The 23,631-nt window shown below is 41.2% G+C and overlaps 1 protein-coding gene across 2 annotated transcripts in view; it reads left to right on the forward strand.

The window, feature by feature from the left end:
• The window catches only part of VPS41 (VPS41 subunit of HOPS complex), a 175,242-nt gene that overhangs the window by 134,756 nt on the left and 16,855 nt on the right, over positions 1-23,631 (forward strand). For both annotated transcript variants that reach the window (XM_072153283.1, XM_072153282.1), the window contains 6 exons: positions 7,291-7,383; positions 10,639-10,766; positions 13,139-13,283; positions 14,447-14,488; positions 14,936-14,986; positions 19,792-19,929. In XM_072153283.1, coding sequence (XP_072009384.1) covers positions 7,291-7,383; positions 10,639-10,766; positions 13,139-13,283; positions 14,447-14,488; positions 14,936-14,986; positions 19,792-19,929 — 597 coding nt within the window. The remainder of the gene's footprint in view (positions 1-7,290; positions 7,384-10,638; positions 10,767-13,138; positions 13,284-14,446; positions 14,489-14,935; positions 14,987-19,791; positions 19,930-23,631) is intronic.

The following is a 23,631-nucleotide window of genomic DNA, read 5'->3' on the forward strand; positions in this document are numbered from 1 at the left end:
AGACTTTAAGCTCTTGTGTCACCCTCTTCATCCTCATAGACTGTAAGCTCTTGTGTCTCCCTCTTCATCCTCATAGACTGTAAGCTCTTGTGTCTCCCTCTTCATCCTCATAGACTGTAAGCTCTTGTGTCACCCTCTTCATCCTCATAGACTGTAAGCTCTTGTGTCACCCTCTTCATCCTCATATACTGTAAGCTCTTGTGTCACCCCCTCATCCTCATATACTGTAAGCTCTTGTGTCACCCTCTTCATCCTCATAGACTGTAAGCTCTTGTGTCACCCTTTTCATCCTCATGGACTGTAAGCTCTTGTGTCACCCTTTTCATCCTCATGGACTGTAAGCTCTTGTGTCACCCTCTTCATCCTCATGGACTGTAAGCTCTTGTGTCACCCTCTTCATCCTCATAGACTGTAAACTCTTGTGTCACCCCCTCATCCTCATAGACTGTAAGCTCTTGTGTCACCCCCTCATCCTCATAGACTGTAAGCTCTTGTGTCACCCTCTTCATCCTCATGGACTGTAAGCTCTTGTGTCACCCTCTTCATCCTCATGGACTGTAAGCTCTTGTGTCACCCTCTTCATCCTCATGGACTGTAAGCTCTTGTGTCACCCTCTTCATCCTCATAGACTGTAAGCTCTTGTGCCACCCTCTTCATCCTCATGGACTGTAAGCTCTTGTGAGCAGATCCCTCATTCCTGTTGTTCCATATGACTGTTTGTACTCGGTAATGCAATATTATATTTGAATAGGTCCTCTATGAGTTGTAAAGCGCTACAGAATATGATTCCACTATGGAAATAAATATTATTATTAATTTAAGTACATGTCCCTGCTAATTTGTATCTACACCCCTAATTTTATATACATCCCCCTGTAATTTATCCAGCAGAGTTAATATACCCCCATAAAAATATATATAGTACCCCATATGCAACCCCTATGGTTTAAGTAGCCCCCTTAAGTAGAACTAGCCCCTCTAATTTTATTATATATAGCACCCCCATAGTTTTAATATATACTGTATATACTGCCCCAGTCACATATACATATATATTTTATTTCCCCATCACATATACATATATATATTGCTGCCATTACATATACATTGCCCATCACATATACATTATCTAAAATATTTTATACAGACTTTTACATATCACACATGTATGAGTTTTGAAAAATAAGCTTTTAGTTTAAAATTGTCTTGGTCTTAACATACCACTAGGTGGCACTGTTGGTATTGGTATTTCCAATGGACCATCACAAGACTGAGTTGCTTATGTCTCCTTATATGGGATTTATACATCCAAAAATGTACTAACACTATCATTTTCTATTATGTATTTGACTTGTTTAAGCTGATTATATACAATAGTGGTCAACCTCAAAGCTTTACACAGCTACATCATTGCAGGACTAAATAAATACGCAACTTGTGCCAGCGTCTCAAATAATTTTTCACTATAGATGGGGGAAAAAAGTTCTGTAGTGATTTTATAATGTAACTTTTACTCTTATAGCTAAATCTACAAAAAAAAGGCAAAAAGTACATACCAGTACATATAAAGGAAAAAAGTTCTCTGATACTACAAAGCAAGTAATCCAATATCCAGATTGATAAATGTAACAGTCTTACCATGTGATGCCAGGGATAGCAATTTTCCTAGAAGTCTCCAGGACTATCCCCCAGATTCACTCCTGCCCTTATAAGGGCAGTCCCATAAGAAGCTGACCCAGTGTGGATGTGCTCTAGCATTCCCTAATGCATGCCCTAACACATTTCATCCAGGAAGACCCATCGTGCTTTAGGGTAACCTTAGGGGTAACATAGGGTTTAAGTTAACATAACCCAAACTATTGGGGGGTGGTGGGAACGTGGCACCAAGTAAAATAATGTAAAGGGCTACACACATGGAAAAGCAACCAATTAGAAAATACACAAAAGCATGTGTGTAATAGCCAAAAGGAGTAATCTTTATTTACAAATGGAAAAATATATACACACTGGTCGGACACAAATGATTAAAATCATCTGAAAATGGAGGGAAATACAGCCCAGCTGTACCCCTCACACAAGTATGGACAGAGGGGGGACAGTGGCACCTGATAATACCAACAAACTGTCACCCCAAAGCGACCCTGCTCAAGGAACTGTCAGGAACCCATGCAAGTGCAATGAATAATGTGAATACCACAACAAAAAGCAGCTGGTAAGTAGGGGCTATTCTGGGCACTTAAATAACAAGCAACCTGTCAGACTGGATGAAGCGTGCAACAAGTAGGCACATAATAACAGCCCGTTACTGAATGTCCAGAAATTATCTGCACCCCTAAGATGCATAAGGGATGAAGCTCCGCAAAAACACCCAAGCAGAGGAAGCGAATCGCTCCTAACAATAAATACGCTGCTGTGAAAATGATAATGATTACCAACTGGTCCGGACAGTGCAGGGAGAGACAGGGTCAGAAAAAGACGCCCCACATACCAAAAACATAACCCAAACTGACCACTAACCTAGAGACCTAAGTTTGGTCATATGGGGTGTATGTGGCTAGGAGGTCGTCTGAACTAGAAAGACTACTGTGCCCTAAATACCTGAGGGCAATAGAGAACATAGGGGACACAATAGCATTATTCCCCACATCCTGAACTCAAGTGCAGGTTACAGGACAGAAAGCCGCAAGCGGAGCTGAGGCCCGCAGCTGTTTTCCTTGGTTTCGTGTCACTCAATAGATGATACATTTGTATTAACAATTATACTATTTTTTAAGTAAATATGGCTAAATTCTCATACTTAACTAAACATACGCTGCTAAACTTTAAGGGAACCTGTCATCAGAAATTGGCCTAATAAACCACTACTAATATGTTGTCAAGCTGCTTAAAGGGGTTTTCCACGAATTCAGGTTAGGCCCTGTCCTCATGAGCCGAACGCCGCCCTCCGCCTCCGGGCATAGGTGAGTGCCTCCCCGGCGATCCAGCCCCTGCATAAACTGCCCGCCCACTCATCCTGCTGCATGGGGAGCCGCCCCCCGCCACTCCGCCCCCCCCTCCGGCACAGGTGACAAGCAACCCCGCTCGCTCCCCGCTCCGCTCAATCCCGGCTTAACACCGCCCCCGGCTCCCCGCCCCCTGCTCCGCTCACTCGCTCCCCGCTCCGCTCAATCCCGGCTTAACACCGCCCCCGGCTCCCCGCCCCCTGCTCCGCTCACTCGCTCCCCGCTCCGCTCAATCCCGGCTTAACACCGCCCCCGGCTCCCCGCCCCCTGCTCCGCTCACTCGCTCCCCGCTCCGCTCAATCCCGGCTTAACATCGCCTCTGGCTCCCCGCCCCGCTCGCACCCCGCTCAACACCGCCTTCCCTTCCCCCCGCTCCGCTCGCTCACCACCCCCCGCTCCCCGCTCCGCTCGCTCACCACCCCCCTCTCCCCGCTCCTCTCGCTCACCACTCCCCACTCCTCTCGCTCACCACCCCCCCCCCCTTCCCGGCCGAATAAGCGACCGACCGACTCCCCCATCCCCCCCCTTCCCGGCCGAATAAGCGACCGACCGACTCCCCCCCCCCCCTTCCCGGCCGAATAAGCGACCGACCGACTCCCCCCCCCCCCCTTCCCGGCCGAATAAGCGACCGACCGACTCCCCCCCCCCCCCCCCCCCCCCTGGCGAACAAGCACTGGCAAGAACCCCCCAACCCGCCCGAACAAACAGGCACCCGGTCAACCCTAACAGGTAAGTATATACATATGTGTTTATCTGTGTGTATATATGTATATACAGTGTATATATATATGTATATACAGTGTATATATATATGTATATACAGTGTATATATATATGTATATACAGTGTATATATATATGTATATACAGTGTATATGTGTATATATGTATATACAGTGTATATGTGTATATACTGTGTATTTATGCATCTACTGTGTATATGTGTATATATGTATATACTGTATATACATTCATCTACTGTGTAAATGTGTATATATGTATAAGCTGTGTATATAGTGTATATATGCATCTACTTTGTATATGTGTATATATGTATATACTGTGTATATGTGTATATATGCATCTACTGTGTATATGTGTATATATGCATCTACTGTGTATATGTGTATATATGTATATACTGTGTATATGTATATACTGTGTATATACTGTGTATATGTATATACTGTGTATATGTGTATATATGCATCTACTGTGTATATGTGTATATACCATGTATTTATGCATCTACTGTGTATATATGTATATACTGTGTATATATTCATCTACTGTGTATATATGTATATACTGTGTATTTATGCATCTACTGTGTATATACTGTGTATAGATGCATATACTGTGTTTATACACGCATATATTTATATAAGCATATATGTGTGTACATTTATGTATATGTGAATGATGTGGTTTTTGTATATACTTTGTATATGGAATGTATGTATATACTCTATATATATATATATATACATATGTACATATATATTTGTTTCGTGCTGTCGCCGCTGTATGTAGCTGTGTTACTGGGGATGAGGCAGCTGTATGTAGCTGTGTTACTGGGGATGAGGCAGCTGTATGTAGCTGTGTTACAGCTGGGATAGTGGAAAGGAAGCAGGAGGACGTGTGTGTACGCTACACTTAGTGGGGGCCTCCACCAGATTTTGCGCCCAAGGGCCCCCACCAACCTTAATCCGGCCCTGCCCCCACAGGTCACAAAAATGAGGAGTCCGATGGGGTTCCATGTACCTCAGTCGGACCTCTCGTCAGTCCATGAGAGTAATGGAACAGACGCAGTGCTTGACCGTTCTGCTCCATTCATCTCTATGGAGCTGATGGAGATCACAGAGCGCAGCGCTTGGCAATTTCAGTCGGCGAAGAGGGGTCCGGCTAAGGTACATGGAACCCCTCTTTTGTGTGATCTGTGGGGGGTCTCATCCTGTGGATAGGGCCTAACTTGAATTTGTGGGAAAACCCCTTTAACAGCTTCTAGACAATGTTTCTTTCATGACCCAGCGTGCTGACATTAACCAGAGAATTAACTTTGAAGTAAGTGATGTAACGTTTGTATAAAGTCAAGGAGGCAGAGAATTTAACACAGAAGTCAAGCTTTCCCCGGCTCAGAACAACCCCCTTACTGTAATTGGTGGCTCTGCAATCAGGCTTCAGAGCTGAGGAGAGCTTTACTTCAGTGTTGAACTCCCCGCCTCCCAAACTTTATGCAAACGATTTACATCTCACTTTAACTCCTTAACGCTCTGCGCCGTAGCTCTACGGCGCAGAGGTATAGGGAATGTATGAAGGGGGCTCACGGGCTTCGTCCTCTTGATACAGAGGTGGGGGTTGTTGCATATTGCAGCAAACCCCCACCGCTAATAACCACGGTCGGTGCTTGCACCGATCGCGGCTATTAACCCGTCCGTTATTCCGATTCTTTATTCCGATCGCCGCGCCCCCGAACGTCATCGGGGGGGGGCAGCTATCGGTTGCCATGGTAGCCTCGGGTCTTCGTTTGACCCGAGGCTTAATGGCTTCTGAAGATTCGTTACAATGAGCCAGTGGCTCATTGTAATGAATGTACTGCAAAAATGCCATATATTGCAATACAGAAGTATTGCAGTATATGGTAGGAATGATCTGACTATCTAGGGTTAATGTACCCTAGATGGTCTAGGAAATAGTGAAAAAGAAAAGTTTAAAAAATAAAAAAAATTAATAAAATATTAAAAATTCTAATCACCCCCCTTTCGCTAGAACTGATATAAAACATAATAAACAGTAAAAATCACAGACACATTAGGTATCGCCGCGTCCCAAAATGGCCGATCTATCAAAAGATAAAAACGGTTGCGGCCGGCGGTGACCTCCGAGATGGGAAATGGCGCCCAAATGTCCGAAATGCGACTTTTACACCTTTTTAGATCACATAAAAAATGGAATAAAAAATTATCAAAATGTCGCACAGACTTCAAAATGGTAGCAATGAAAACATTGGCTCATTTCACAAAAAATGACACCTCACAAAGCTTTGTGCGCCAAAGTATGAAAAGGTTATTAGCTTCAGAAGATGGCAAATTTTTTTTTTCTTTTTTGCACACATTCGTTTAATTTTTGAAAATGTATTAAAACACAATAAAACCTATATAAATTTGGTATCACCGCGATCGCACCGAACCAAAGAACGTGCCGTTTTTAAAAAATTTTTCCACATTTGGAATTTTTTTTCAGCTTCGCAGTACACGGCATGTATTACGGGAAAGTTAAATTTGTTACGCACAAAATAAGCCCTCACACAGGTCTGTACACGTAAAAATGAAAACGTTATGGATTTTTGAAGGTGGAGAGCGAGAAATGAGCGAAAAAACCCTGCGTCCTTAAGGGGTTAAAGTGTATTTTCAGGATGATGCCACCCCACTAGACCATGACAGAGGCATGACTAGGAAGCTGTTCAGATGCTTGATAACATACTGATAATAGCTTATTATGCCAATTTCTGATGACCGTTTCCATTTAAATCAGCAATCGTAGGAAAGGAGCAGCTTTGTGAAAACAACGGACCTTTGTCACAGATAGGGTGCAAGCCTCAAAGAAACTCGACTCCAAGGTGCATGTAAACCACAAATGAGGAATCCAGGGAAGCAGCACTCCAATAAAATGTGATTGGTTAGTTTGTCAACAGTGAAAGATACAATGTTGAAAACGACTCCATGGTGGGGCTGAAACATTTCTTTTTCACTGTGGGCGAACAAACTGATCTCATTTTATTGGAGTGCTGCTTCCTTGGATTCTTTATTGCTGTTAAATTTTAATACTGCAAGCTTCAATGGTGTTTTTTAAATAAAAATAATCAAATTAATACTGAATTAGTAAAATACTGGTAGCCATGTTCACTACACAATATTATAATTTTTTTCAAAAGTTTAGTTATACGATAAGCCTTTTTGGTCTCTGCCATTTTGCATGTTTGCATATTCCTCCACACATTCTAAGAGTCAGTATTCCTTATTCAAATTGAGCTTTGGTCAGATCTATATACTGCCATCACATTCACATTCAGATATATCTCCATTCATCAATCCCATAGAGATATACCGCTTCAGTAATGTGCATGCATGATAAGCATCCTATGATTATAATCCCTGTCTAGGTGATGGATAATATTCTACGAGTCTACAACGTATTGACATTATGTTAAGCTTGGACAGCCTGGAGTACTGGAAAGTATACATATTAAACCCTTTTAATAATTAACATGTTATTTCTGTGTCTTACAGGCAATAAGCAAGTATCTTCCAAGAGGAGATCTACGACTAAGGCCAGTAATTTACGAAATGATCCTGGATGAGTTCTTGAGAAGTGATTATGAGGTACAGCTGCTCTTACAAATAATCATTCATCATCATCTTTAAGAGGTGTCCCTTTGCTAAGATTGTGAGGGGTAGCGTGTCTCCCATCTTTTCAATTCGTCTTTTGCGGATAAGAGGAGGGTAGTTAAGTTGGTAGAGAGATTCCAGTATTCTGCCTATATGTACTCCAAGATATTTTATGGATTTACGGGTGACCCTAACAGGGAGAATTGCGTGGCGCCAAGGTTCACTCTGTTGGTGAGGGGACAAGTGCAATAGTTTAAACTTGGCAAGTCTCAAACAGGTTTTGTGAGGAAAAGCAGCCAATTGCCTGCAAAAAAATGCAACCCATTTGCGGTGTCCTCCCACCGGTATACCCTCAATAACTTGGAACAGTACGAAGAGAAGAGACAGGGCTCCATTGTTAAATTAAATAATAGAGGTGACATGGGTCACCCCTGCTTCATCCCCTGGCACAGTGGAGAGGGCGATGAGATTAAACAAGACAGGCTAATCCATTCCCATTGTGCCAAGAAGAGGGCATCTAGAAAAGATTCCCCCCCCCCCCCCCCACTGAGGCTATCAAAAGCCTTTTCCAAGTCTATGGCTAGGATTGCTCGGGACAGGTGAAGTGCAGTTTCACTTTTTATGGTGTCTAGGACTGATAACACTTTGCGAATGTCAGTGACTGCTGAGTGGCCTTTTACAAATTTTACTTGCGAGGGATGGACCAGGCAGGCAGGAAATCTGCCAGTCTGTTAGACATTATTTTGTCCAGTATCTTTAGATCGATGTTAATTAAAGATATTTGCCTATAAGAGACAGGGGTTTGGGGTCCTTACCCTCTTTTGAACCCTTGTGTTAGAGTCTGATGAGAGAGGGCCCAAGGCTTCAGAGTTTTATAAAACTCCCCTGTATATCCATCGAGTCCCGGGGCTTTGGAGGGGCCAAGCTGTCCTATGACCAGAGAAATTTCCTCCTGGGACATTGGGGAGTTCAGAGTCTGTCCTTTGTCCTCAGTTAGGGTGGGTAAGTCCAGTACGCTAAGCCAGTCTGGGGGGGGGTCATCTAGCTGGTCAGAAGGGGCCGAGTTCAGGTCATGGTAGTATTTGCGGAGGATCTCTAAAAGCTAAGTGGGCAAGTGTCTTACAATACCCCCTGAATCTCTGAGGGCTAAAAGTGGGTGGTATGGTTAGGACCCATTGCGAAGTCTCCCAGCCTCGTCTCCATATCTCAACAACTTAGAAATGGCAATAGACCCATGAACAAGAGTGGCCCTTTATCTGGAAAAAATTTGGTGAGGATTAGGGGTGTAACTGGAGGAGGTGCAGAGTGTGCAGTTATGCCTAGACTCATCCTTAAAGAGGACCTTTCAACAGAATTTTACCTATCACACCAGTAATACCTGCTAGTAAAAATCCTCCCCATATCACTACTGCGGCACTACACCTTAATTACAGAAGTTTTTTTTATATGAAAATTAATAGACATGAGTCAATGTCTAAAAAGATGAGTCCAGTTTTCTCTCAGGCTGCTAGTGAGCCATGTCTCCTTCTCGACCTGAGCAGACAAGAAGTCTTCTCCCTGTCCTTACCAGAATGCTGTCCCTCGAAGGGCAGCACCAAGTGGTGGTGGGCAGATAGACATGCCAGTGGACTGGACCAACAAATGGACCAAATACAGAAAAAGTTTGTGGGAAGAGGCAGAATTTAGTTTGGGGGGCCTGCACTGCACTTTTTAACAAAAGTGCAGTGGATATGGGGGGATTAGTAAAGTTTATTGTGCCTATTCTTGATGAAAGGTTCCCTTTAAGAGGGGTACATAATGTGTATTTTTTTCCCCAAAGAGACCACTCCTATAAATAGTAGATTAACACTGGGGGCCTGGAACAGATTTTACTTACATTTGGTTTAAAAGCTCAAAGTTATGTCCTTGGTGACAAATCTACTATTGCTTCTCCTGTCCAGATGTTATCATATATGCATCCTCGCATCCCTTCATTTTATTGAAGTATTCTTCTCTGTATTTTGGTGGCACTATTTTTTTATGTTATGAGGTTATTTTTTATGTCTATAGAAGATATTGTAACTTTCCTTAGAAGTCTCGGAATCAGACAGCTCTGTTCTTCCACTGTAAAATAATACGTTTTCCTTATAGTGAATTTGATATGTGTGCATGTATTTTATACTTTTGTTTTTACCCTGTGTAACTCAGCAGGTGTGAGAGTTATTAGATGGGGAGTTGTTTCCTAGTGGATTATAACACAGTGGGCTTGACTTGTAGCCAGTTATGGGAACCCTGACAATAGTCTTTGACTCCTTAATTATATTTGTATAATACAAAGTAACTTTAGATACTTTCCAGTCAGATGGGTAACTAACTGTACAGCAAAATTCTCTGTAGTAAAATATTATGGGGCAGATTTATCATGCTGTCTGAAAGTTAAAATATTTCTAATTGCCCATGGCAACCAGTTACAGCTCCCCTTTAAAATATTCATGAGCAATGGTAAAATGAAAGCTGAGCTCTGATTGGTTGCCATAGGCAACTAGAAATATTCTCACTTTTATTCTGCTATATGCCAATATACACTGCTTATTGTGAGTTTTGCTTTTTTTTATTCTGCAATGTCAATATTTCCAAGGAAGTGTTACCTACATTTGGGCATTTAATTTCTTTTAACTAATACATTGCATGTCCAAGTGGGGATTCATTAGTTTCTAAAAATTGACATAAAATCATAGGCAATTGCCATGGAATAATATAAAACTGCTGTTTTACCATAGAAGGCCACAGAAAGGTCAGGTTTTTCCATTTCACGCCCAGCACACACTGCACCACCAGTATATGGCCCACACTGCCCCCCAATAGGTAGTTAGCCTAGCTCACACTGCCCCCACCAGTACATAGGTAGCCCAGTTCCCACTGCTCCCACCAGTAGATGGGTAGCCCAGCACACACTGCTCCCACCACGAGATAGGTAGCCCAGCACACACTGCCCCCACCACGAGATAGGTAGCCCCAGCTTACACTGCCCCCTAGTAGCCCCCTATCTACTGAGGGTGGCAAAAAGTTAGGGACCCCAAAATTCCTAGTGGAGGTCCTGCTAATATTCATCCTCTGTGTACATGATAACATGGCATATACATGATACATGATAACATGGCATATAATTTCATGGTAAGCCTAATTTAAAGAATAGAACACCCCTGGAGAAGTTTATTTTAGACCATAATTTGTACAACATTTGTAAAGTCTTCCTTTTCATTTTAACAGGGATTCTCAACCCTCATCAGAGAGTGGCCTGGAGACCTGTACAATAACAAAACTATAGTCATGGCTTTAAAGGCACATCTGAGCCGTGACCCGAGTAACCGGACGCTCCTGAAGGCTCTGGCTGAGCTGTAAGTGAAAGCCTCACTTTACAATATCTTGTCCGTATAAAATAATGTTTTCATTTCTTATAGGTCTTCTGTTGAGCTCAGAATTATGAGGTTATATGAGTTGTAGTTTTCTTTTATTTTTTTATATTGTTTGTACTTACTTTTTCTTTCTGGACAACTTCTATTTGCTTATACATTGCCATTGACAAAGTAAATAAGTAAAATAACATAATATAGATGCAATAAATGATAATGCATTGTTTGGCAATTTTATGATTGGCTGAAATGTAATAAAACTTTTGGAGTACAGGACCTAGAGAATAGAATAAAAACCTATTAGCCAAACAGTAATCCTGATATCTACAGTATTTTATTAGGATAGTGGTCACATCACATAGCTGTTTTCCTTTGGCTACATATATAAGTAGGTTCTCGTCAACTAGAAGACCAATGGCATGAGTCTAGGATTAGATCTTCAATAACTTTTTGGGTGGGTGGGCAATAAACTGATTGAAGGGAGCACATTCCCATTATTTTTACATTGGGATTTTTTATTTTTTTTGTTAGCATTTCCAGTATGATTAGAAAAATGAAAATTCACTTTATAGATATAGTAAGGCCCCGTGCTTACCCATGCCGTACCAGGCGACTATCTTTTTCCAGCAAGGCCACATGGCTCTGAAACAGTATGGCGGGCAGTATGCCCATGTGAATGTGGCCGTGTCCTACCCGTATCATACCGTTGTAATAAATTTGTGTTTGAAGACATAACATGCTGGACATCTGCTTGAGACATTTTCATACAATTATATGGATGAGAAGCCTGAGTATTGATTATCGCTGCTTCCTGAACTGAATGAGTTGCTTATCCTCAATAATGAATTCAGCTTAATGAAAAGCATGTCCAGTTACTGCACAGCTAGCATTGTATTCTGTTTATTCTAGAGAAATCCAGTTTATGTAATACTGAAAAGCCATTACATTACGAATCCTACTGAAAATCTTTACATTTAAAGTTCTAAAATGCCCCCCAAACTAATAACCATTATGTGTAGAGGTCCATTATAGTAGAAAACTATGCAGTAGTTGTGGTGACAACTAATAAAATAATAAATAAATGCAAGTATGCCTGAGATGGCTCCAAAATTCCAGATATCTGTACTGACAGCCATGATAAAGGCAGAAATGCCCATCATGGATATAGGAATGCCTCTGGACGGTGATTCTAGGGAGAGTTTAAGTCCTTGCAGGTCTGTAGGCGGATTGGGCCTATCCTCGGCTACTTAAAGGATGATTTGGATATCCATAAAAAGATAATGATCTCCGCACCTTCATCTGGAATATTACTGAAGTGATAAACCTGGGGTTGTCCTATGAAGGAAGTTGGCATACTTGGCAGAGTACTCAGCAATCTCTGTCAACTTCATAGAGATGAACGGGTCGCCCGCACATGCTCCACCGGCTGCTCTGGTCATCTCTGGATGCGGTGGGGATACAGCAGACCCCTGTTCTTGTCATCTGTGGGGGTCTCATCACTGAGACCTCCACTATTCCGCAAGTTATGCCCTATTGCTTTGTGGGAAAATCCCTTTAAGCCTAGGAATGCAAATTTTACTGGAGTGACTTTGTGGGATTATATTTATCTTTTTCCAACCAAAATGTTTACAATATTTTTGTGGCATTTGTAAAGTGACCATGTGCATTGATATTCCTTTGACATTCCCTACTTCTTATGTGTGTTCTTACCTTGGCTATTAGTTTTAAATATTCAGAAATAGGTGGATCAAGGGGAGCAAACTTTCTATTTACTCAGGACCCCCTACAGATTAACACCAATCCAATTATCTCAGAATATTGTATGTCACACCAGAAGCCAAGAATGGAAGGACACTTTGTCTTTGATTCATGCTTACAATCAGTTTGTACTGTTATAACATGATTTAATGTACAACTCACAAAAGGGGTGTTCTATCTATTCCTCAATACTACAGAATGAGGCATCTCCTCTGGTTAACAAGCTAGGCTGCCATGATAACCAGTGCTACATCTGTAGGTATTGAGGACACATAGCCATAAAATTCTGATTGTGATGGTTGTACCACCAAAAACTATAAACCACTAAATTACTCAGAGAGCAGAGATGCTGTAACATCTGATCTACTGCTATATCGGGGATCACAATATAGACTCATTCATAGGATTGTAACAGACCTAACATAGAGGACAAGACTGGCCGTATTTGAGAACAAAAATCCAAAAGGGATTTATTTCAGGCCCACAGCTCTATTTTTAGTTGGATATGGAAAGGAAAAGATAACATAATTCCTCTTATTGATGCCATTTTATACCATGATAAGGATGATCACTGAGGAGTTTTTGATTTGTCTTTCTAGACACACATATGATCAGTGTTACAGTCAAGCTCTGGAAATTTACTTAACACTTAAGCACAAAGAAGTATTTAATCTCATTCACAAGCACAATCTCTTCAGCTCCATCAAAGACAAAATAGTTTTGCTTATGGATTTTGATACAGAGGTAAGTGCCCTTGATGCCCAATATCTGTTTAAGTGATTTAAATAAGATTAGTAGCAGAAATTCCTATGACTACGGAATTCATGTGCTTGCAGCAGAATCAACCCTGTTCAGATCTATGGAAGGAATTGAATTTATAGTGAAATGAATTTATAGTCTCATAAACTTACGTCACAAATCTGACTCCTAATTCACATCAATTTGCATAAATGTAAAAAAAAAAATTTTCATAGCCTTATGTCTGTAAAACACATCAGAATTGGGCAGCATTCATGTCTCTTTACCTCCGTAGTAAGTATTCTCAACATATCCTGTGGCCCCATACAGTGGGATTCACCATCCAGCTCAGCTCCTCCCCCCTGACATCTACATTTGGACAGTTACATCACTAGGAAAACACCCACAGTGTAGCTCAGTGGAGGACAGTTATGGATGCCATAAATATCTTCTCCCCCTATAGCCTCTGCTGAGTGTTGCAGGAAGCAGGATGATATAGTGCAGACTGCTGCACTTTTTCATCCAGTGTTTCCTTCTGGATGTGGTGTATACTGAGCAGACAGAGGCCAAAAGGATCCCACCATCTACTAGTATAAGTCTACAGATACGTACATTCATTGTATATGCCAGGAGCTTCCCAGGCATATACGCTGAATGTTCCTAAAAAATGTGATGTGATTGTAGCCTTGAAGGATTTTGATAGTATTTAGCAAATATAGTGTATCTGATAAATAATGAAAATGGGTTTTATTTTCTAATAGACTGGTTTCTCACGCAGTAATTGTCAAGTATTAGTTCAAGGGAATATAACCTGCCAGTCACTTTTAGGTGGTATTCTGAGCCCTGCACTTTTTTGAGCTCCATGATGAACTCATTTCAAGACATTTTGTAGACTGTGTGGTTGTGCAGAATTGCACTGGAGCTGCTGCATCATCTTCTGGCAATATCCGCTGAATGCAGGAGGCTTAAAAGCGTGTCTATGTGGGACAACCTAGTTTTTTAGCAATTTCCACAGCCTCCTTAGTGTCAATCCAACTAGCTTTGTAATAAAAGATACCTCTGTAATAAAGCTTACCTAAAGCTAAACTGTAACAAATGTTTAGATACCCATTTACATGCTCTTAGTTTTTGATTGACTTTTTTATTTTGTGTTCAAATTCCTCTTTAAGAAAGCAGTGGATATGCTTTTGGACAACGAAGACAAAATCTCTGTAAGTATTTGTTTTATGTATGTTAAATAAATGTGTTTATTAAAGAGCACCTGTCACTAGGGACCTCATTTTCATTAAAGACAGGTTGCCGAAGCCCAATATAACTGCATTGCAAAGATGCCTTTTTGCCTTCTCTGAGAACTTGCATTACAATATAATTGTGTGTTTTAACTTACCTGGCTTCCTGTCAGAATCCGGTGGCGAGTCTGCTTTGGTTTGGATACATTTAAAAAAAAAGTGCCTTGTCTCTGCTGCTCAATCCCTCCTGAGATCTCAGCCCCCACCTTTCTGCTCTTGTACAACTCCTTCTCCTTCACTCACACAGGGATAGCGCATCAGTGGGGAGAAAAGACTTGTACAGGAGCAGAAAGGTACATCTATTGTGTTAAGTAAGGAAATGCAGTTTTATAAATTTTTATTTAAATTCTACTTCTGCATGTTTTGTAGATTGATAAAGTTATTGAAGAGTTAAAAGATAGACCAGAGCTGCAACACGTGGTAAGTCTGTACTATCCTATTTGTTATCCATAATAATGTTGTTGGAAGTTCATAAAAATCAACCTTTTTAGTACAATTTTAAAGGTGGATATCTTGGATTCTGTTGAGCATCCATACACAAATGTATAGCATAGTAAAGGGGAAACTCTCCTGTTTAATATGACAACAGAATTTTGTTTCAGGAGATATAGGCGTTTGAAGTATGTCTCCCTCCAGATGGTCAGCAGAAGGTAGAATCTAAAAGGAGCAGCAGGAAACACTTTTTTCATTATTGCAGAAGTACATGCACCTCTTCATCTGTAGCTGAACCTGGGAAAGGGTGATGGAATGATACTGTAAATATGTATAAAATAGTTTGGTAAAAATTGCTACTTATTAAAACACACTTTAATTAATGACAAATTTTAAACATGTAGTTATTAAAAGTCAATCTATTTGTTTGCTGATTTTATCTGACATTTTTCAGGGACTGAAGTGAGTCTGAATCTTTCCAGTTTTGTTTTGGATGACTCTTTTAAAGTTGTGAATAGATATTTCTGTTATTTTTTCCAAAGTTTACGGAAAGAGGATGGGCGAGGAAAAAATTGTTAAAAAACATTGATGGAGGGGGGTTTGATAGATTTAGAGGTAGTTATATTATAATTTCCAGGAAGATTGAATCAAGTTCGAACTTGAAAAAAAAAAAAAAACTATGGTGAAGTAACTATCATTGGGGACGTTAGGTACCCAGATGTAGGAAAACAGAAAGTTACATTTCCTACAAAGACCGCTCTTCTCTTTTTTTTTTTTTTTTTTTTTTTTTTTTTTATATTCTAGAACTAGAATGTTTTGCTTGGGCATTACAGGAAAAAGAAAGTCTGTAAAAGACAATAAATGGCAGAAAAACATTAACTAAGCAAAATATTATAGATGAATATATAAAAATTAATAAAAAATATTAACGAATAACTAAACCTTTGAAGCCTTTTTTTTATTTTAGAAAGTAATAGTGCAGATGTAAACTTACTATTATACTTCATTTAGCAGGGGCACAACCAGAAACTGATATACAGACCTCAAACAACAGATAACAGAGCTCTTCAGAAGTGAACTTTAAGATGTTGTCCCGGCTATAATTTTTTAAAAATATATTGTTGGGGGTTAATACTGGCGGGAAGAAAATAATAAAATGCTGCTGTCACCACTAGCAGCCGTTTGTATATAAAGAGGCTGGAGGTAATAGTCTCCCGCTTGCTACAGTATGCATCAGTGACTATCAATGCTGTATCGTTGTTTATTAGGTTATCCCCCCCCCCCCCCCCACAGCCATATACAAGTATATATTTATAATTCCCTTTAAGAAAAGTGACAAAAAGATGCAGTTTGTAACCCCTTCCTCCACTGACAACGCACAAACTCCCCACTTTCTTCTGACACTACACACACCCCTCCCCCATTGACAACATACAAGCTTCCCCTCCCCCACTGACAACACACACTCCCTCACCCACTAACAACGGACACATCCACCTTCCCTCGAAACACCTGACAACACACACTCACTTCCCTGCTGTTTCTCCTGGTAAGAAGCATATGCTGGTGGCTGGTCTCTTGTACCTGGAATAGGGTGGCCAACTCTGCCTACGCTATACAAAGCTGCAGACACATAAAGGGAGGGGTGGAGCTGGCAGCAAGGGACTGAGCAGGGCTGAGCAGTGGGTGCAGCAATCATCCATCTTGCACCCACCCACAGGCAGAGCAAAGGTGGTGCTCTTAGCGATCGCCTACCCCTCCTCAGGCACTTTTTAGTGCAGGGGTTATGTGGCTAAATAAATAAGGACTTTTACTGAAGCTGCTCCATTGTGTGCAGGTAGGCAGCAGCTTCCCAGCATATTGCCCAAACAATGTCCCAAAGAGGAACAGCCCCTTCTCTTTTTGTTCGGGCAGAAACTTTATGCACTTCTTATCTATCACCTGTCCATAGCGTACGGGACAGAAAGGTGATTTACACAAACTGCTAAAAGCAGGAAGAAGGGCAGGGAGAAAAAGATCACATGAACATTCTTCTTAAGTATAACATCTCCTGCACCTGCACAGTGTAACAGCCCGTTAAGCTACAAGAGCTCAGGTAACACCCCCACAGTCCTTCTGGCTCATGAGAATAATTTTAGAAGTTTATTTTAGAAGGAAGGAGGTGATAGATTATAAATATAAGATTACTACAATCACATTTGTAGTGTCCCTGGTCTATCATGCTTAATTTTGATGGTAGATTTCCTTTAAAACTCATATAATCACTGCGTACAGTGGTATACACTTCCTGTATACACTTCTCATAAACTGAATCCATAGAAAAACTCCTGTTTCTGACCTGTCTTATATCCCCATGTTTCTTTATTAGTCTCTGGAAACTCTGCCTATTTTATAATGTTTCTATGGTAGCGCTGTACACTGCCTGTTTATATTTTAAGCACCAGTTTATCAAATGTGGTTTTAATTTTTATACAGTTCTGCATGGCTTCCTTATTTCATATTTTTATTACTGTGGGGAATATTTACTAAAATTACTAGATTCCAGTGAGTAAAAGGGGAGTGAGTGGAACAATTATGTAACTGTACATAAAACCTGCAATTGTAGCCATGACAATAATTATCAAATCTCTATTTCTGTGGTTGCCAGGAAACCCTATGGGTACAGTCAGATAACGATTCTATTGGTAAAGGAAAATTATCACTTCATATTCAATGTGCTATGTACAAGTTTAATATGAAATACATTTTTCAAAGTATTTTTTTTTAGTAGTGGACAGTTATATCATTAATGCTATGTACGGGGGTCACCTTCTCAATAAGCAGGTTGAATACTATGGGAGCGTCATAGTTTTATTGAGGTGCTCCACAACTTATCTCCAGCACTCTCATATGCAGACGGAGATATCAGAGCACTGTTTCCAACACTCTCACAGTATTGAATGAAGGAGCTGGGTGCATGGTCAACCCGCTGCTTCATTTAGTTAGTGAGTCCATTGTCCTGATCAGTAGGAGCTCCAGCAGTCGGATCCCCACGAATCAGATTGTAATTCCCTATCCTGTGCATAGGGGATAATGATATCACTAGGTACAACCTCCCATAAAGTGGTTTTCTGGACCTCAACACTACTAATGACCTGTTCATGTGTTATAGGTAGTTGATTTGTGAGACATTTGCCCTTTATCAGCTCATTGCAGTGGTACCACTGTCGTCGCTATACAACTGTTGGAGCTGGAAGCAGACAGCACCATCCATAGTGCCTCAGCAGTTCACTTAAATGAGAGCTGCTTCTGTTAGATGGTTAATTCACACAGTATCCAACTGTATCATTAGTATATAAGGCTGGAAAAAAGACCAAAAAGTCCATAAAGTCTAAACTTGAAGAATTAAGCAAATGTTTTTTCCCCATAGCCCGTGATATTTTGGCTCTCTAGAAAATCATCCAGGCCTCTCTTAAAAAATGTACACAGTCCGCCATAATATCCTCCTGCAGCAGTTCCAGATCCAGTCTGGAACTTACCTCCTCATTGAAGCAGATCAGATAAGTCTCACAGGACTGATCCCTCATAAACACATGCTGACGCTGGGTTATAAGGTTATGTACAGTGAGATACTCCAGGATAGCATTTTTAACAAACCCCTCAAATATTTTCCCCACAAGAGAAGTTAGACTCACAGGTCTGTAGTTTCAAGGATCGCTTTTTGATCCTTTTTTGTATACTGGTGCCACATTTGCTTCAGTCCTGTGGAACATAACCAGTCCTCAGGGGATCTTCAAATGTTAAACAGTAGATAGTAGATACTGTCTATAACAATAGATAGTTCATGTAGAACCCGGGGGTGTATGCCATCTGGCCCCTATCTTAGTGGTTGTGAGGCAGTGCTGTACCTCTTCCTGGGTTGAACTGTTGACATTCCAAAGAGTATATAACAGCTAATCAGCTGTGGTGCCACATGTCATATCCCCATTGATCAACTACCAATGATTATGGATATTTGAAGATTATGGATATTTGAAGATAAATTGGGAAACCCCTGTTCTTTTTACCTGTCCCATCAAAATGGATTATACAGTAGCTGGTAAGATTAATGTGTTAATTTTCTTATATTTCATATGCATGGCTTCTTTTCTTCTAAAAACAACTTTCAAAATTATGCTAATAAACACTCTGGGAATTGTTTACAGAGCCCATCAGTGATGTATTTTACTCATTGTTACAATGAGAAGGACATATCTCACCCTCCCCCTGTTCCCTCCCTCTGCCTGTGTAATATAGCATAATCAGAAATTGCAAAGGGAGGGGAGGCCTGCTCTGCTCAGCAAGTAAAAAAAGTCACTGAAGGGCTCTGGGAACACCCCACAGAGCCCCTCAGGCTCTTTATCATAATTTTTATTTTAGAAGAAAGGCAGGGATAAAAATATAAGAAGATTACCAGAGTCACAGTGCCTGAATCTATGAGTAGGTGTCCCTGGTTTATCATGATGGATTTTGATGGTAGATTTTTAGAGACTGTCAGACGATCTGGCAGGGGCTTCTGAAACCAAGCCTTTGTGGACATTAAGATATGCTTAGCAGCATCATCCTGTTGTGAGGTCTAGTGACAGCCAAGCCGCATCTGTACTACTCAGAGCTTTCAATGCACTGCCTTTAAAATTGAAGAAAAAAACCTAGACCATGTATTTTTTGTGGTAAATTTGTTTTTGGTGGTTTATCAAGAAGTTGATCAGTTTCTAAAGATTTTTATTTGGATTTTGCACAGTGTATTCTTATTTGTATTCCTTTTCTTTATCTAGTATCTTCACAAACTTTTCAAGAGAGATCATCATAAAGGTCAAAAATACCATGAAAAACAAATCAGCTTGTATGCAGAATATGATCGACCAAATCTTTTACCTTTTCTTCGAGACAGCACTCATTGCCCATTAGAAAAGGTAAGCCCAACTGTTCTGCGGGTGACATAAGTTTATTTTTTCAGACTTGTTATGTCCACTGAGTTGCAATTGCTTGTTCGTGGCCCTGTGCCACTTCCGTTGAACTGTTGTACCAGCAAAAATCAGAAGAACATGAATACAATAATTGTATATGTACTGTTTATTATTAATATACATATTAATATACAAATAAGGCTCTTAGGAGCCTGCTATGTTCTCCCTTTAAGAGAACATGTCATCAGGACCTCACATTTTCACCTTCGCCTTGGCCATAGCCTTTTTAATACCGGGGTTGGAGCTGTCGGGGCAGTCACAAATAAAGAGGCTGAGCCGCGGTGAGTGACCTGCATGATGCCGCCCCCCTCATCCACCAGGTGGTGCTGTTGCCTGAGGTGTGTTTCTCAACTTGCCTCATGGTCGGTGTGCCCCTGCTTGTAACAGACACCCCTGTGACTTGATACAATTTGCTAGAGGGAGCCAGTAAAACTTGTATAAATTTATATCTGCTGGTACCGATCGTGGCACTTAACAGGTATGCTGCAGGTTGTCACTATCTTTAAATGGCAGTTTAATGCTCCCATAGCTGTCATTAGCTATTCTATATTACAGTCTGTCTGATACAGACTGTTATATAGAAATAGTATATCTACAACCTAGTTACAGATAGACCTCTTTGCCCACTATGACTTCAGGTGAATATCGCTTTTCTTTAGTCCCAGGCTGCAGTGATCAGCTGTAAGTCATCTATGATGAAGCTTTATTGATAATTCTTGATCACATGACAGCACAAAACTTTTAAAATTGTAACTAAAAAATTTTTGTCTGAAGTAACAATTATCGAACATACCTTTTCCAACTTACATACAAATTCAGCTTAAGACCAAACCTAGAAAAACTGCCTTGTATGTAACCCAGGGACTGCCTGTACTTACAATATCCTGCAACTGTATTGAAGGGATCAGACACCCAAGGGTTCAAGTAAATTGGTGCCATTAGAAAAATAAAAATTGTCCTGCATATTACAAGCACTCTTATAGCTTTGTAAGTTAATAAATCAAAAAGTAATGGTTTGTGGAAAGAGAAACAACAAAAAAACTTGTTCCTGAAAGGGTTAACCTGTCAATAGGTGAAAATGTATGTTCTGAGGACAGGTTTGTCCTAGTGGCTAAGGAAGCAGACATGTAGGGGGAGATTTATCACTGCTTTTACATCACTTCTCTGGCATAGAAGCAGTGAGATTATCGCAAATTCTTGTGCAGTGAGAGAATTTGTGATGACAGCAGCAACTACACCACCGCCATGTAATGTGGGAGTAGAGAGGGGGGTGACGGCCTGTGTAATTTAGAAAAAACTGGACCTGGCGTAGTATTATCCGACTCCAGAATATTTATTTTTCTGTAGAGGAACTATTATCCTATAGGAATGTAAAAAGAGACTAAAGTTCTTTAGCGATAGCAGCGCCTATTTCCATGCTGCAGGTGGTATCTACCTATAGTTTGTGGTTGAGTTTTAAAGGACGTGAACCACAGATGCATATCCATGCATAGGCTTAGCTCATAGCTCATACTGTATGACTCGTTTTTATTATGTAAGGTAAGGTAAGATAATCCCCTATTAGTCCAACAGTGGGGAAATTCACAGCGTTACGGCAGCAGAGAGAGTACAGTACAAACAATGTCAGAACAACAGTATTAGGGATAAATGAACAAAAATAAAAAAAGGATAAAAAGACAAACAAAAAAAAAAGACGACAAGCAATCATCAGCAGTTTGGTATTCAGTCTGTGGATGGGACTTACTGGGACTGGTTAGGTGGGGGGCGCGGGTTACTTCTGTTTGGGCCTTGTTCGGGGAGAAATGACTTACGATAACGCTCCCTCTCACACTTGGGGTGAAGCAGTTGGCTCATAGCGCTCATTATTATTTTTAAGATACTTTCACTGTAACATTCATGTTGTCCTACTAGATGAAGAAGGCTTCCAGGCAGCTTCAGTATCAAGATGTAACTCAGAGCTCGCTCAGTTTTGGCTTGTGATTTCAAGTGGCTAGTGAACTTAAGTGAGTTGAAAAAAGCGGAGTTTTGTGTGTGTTAAGAGTGAATCTGTTGTTTGGGTGATTGTGGACTGAGTATATAGGTAATAGCACTTTTCTTAGTGTCACAATTTAAATAGATTTTTTTTTCCTTTCTTTGCCTGGTCTGCTAATTGGGAGGAGGGATTAGTGTTCACACCTGATAAGTTAAGGTCTAGTAACTCACTTTTGAGCTCGCTCAGTTTTGGCTTGTGATTTCAAGTGGCTAGTGAACTTAAGTGAGTTGAAAAAAGCGGAGTTTGAAAAAGAGAAGTCCGCAGAACTGTAAGTAACCTACATTTTATATCTCTTGATTTATATACTTATCACTGTTTTGTTACTAGGATATGGCTAGCAAGATTGGTGGTATGCTCCAGTGCACACTCTGCCGCATGTATACACTGCTGGAACAAGAGTTCGAGGGTGAATACCGCTGTGACAGATGTTCCCATATTTTTCTACTGGAAGCTCGTGTTAGAGATCTGGAGGAAGATATTGCACGGCTGCGAGCAATTGACAATCTTGAGAGGAGTATGCTGCTCACTGAGCAAGCAATAAGCGGGGTAGAAGTGGAGGGTGGAGAGGAAAGCCAGCAGGGCCAGGTGGGTAGCTGGGTTACTGTAACTAGAGGGGGTAGGAAGGGGTCAAAGAAAAGGAAGGCCAACTCTGACTCTGAACATCCAAGCAAAATTGCAAAATTGTGCAATGATGTAAGGACGTCAGTGTCAGAAATGGCAGCCCTAGCGGATCCTGCTCTCCCTCACAGCCGGGGGAGCAGACCAGCTAGTAGTAGGGTGGATGGGAGTGCAGGTAAGCCAAGGCAGCTAGTGGTTGTAGGGGACTCTATAATCAGGAAGACGGATAGAATAATTTGTCGCCAAGACCGCCTCAACCGAATGGTTTGCTGTCTCCCTGGTGCCAGGGTTCGGCATGTGGTGGAAAGGGTGGATAAATTACTGGGAGGGGCTGGGGATGACCCAGCTGTCGTGGTCCATGTTGGTACCAATGACAGAATAGATGGTAGGTGGAGGAGCCTGAAGAATAATTTTAAAGAACTAGGTTCAAAGCTTAAGGAAAGGACCTCCAAGGTAGTATTCTCCGGAATCCTACCTGTGCCATGCGCTACACAGAGCAGACAGCGGGAGCTCAGGGAGTTAAATGCATGGCTCAGATCCTGGTGTAGAGCAGAGGGATTTGGGTTCCTAGAGCATTGGGCTGACTTTTCACTGGGGTACAAGCTGTTTTCTGCAGATAACTTGCACCTAAGTGGAAGGGGGGCTGCTGTGCTGGGGGAGAAGATCCTAGCAGGGGTGGCGGAGTATTTAAACTAGGCTCGGGGGAGGAGGAAAAGGAAGACACTGAAGGGGTAGACAGGTCAGAGAGGGGTCAGGTTATGTTGGTGGGTGGTGATGTGGGCTGTGTATGGGGGCCTAAGGCAGTGGATAAGGAGATCCACAAGTTGCAGAACAGTGGTGAAGATATATGTGCCAGTAAAAGTATTTTAAATCAGATAAATAACTGTGGAAAATTAAATTGTATGTTCACAAATGCCAGAAGTATCACAGGCAAAATGGGCGAGCTTGAGGCTCTGATATTAGAGGAACAGTTAGATGTTGTTGGTGTAGTAGAGACA

This window comes from Engystomops pustulosus, chromosome 5, assembly GCF_040894005.1.
Source record: "Engystomops pustulosus chromosome 5, aEngPut4.maternal, whole genome shotgun sequence".
NCBI classification, from domain to species: domain Eukaryota; kingdom Metazoa; phylum Chordata; class Amphibia; order Anura; family Leptodactylidae; genus Engystomops; species Engystomops pustulosus.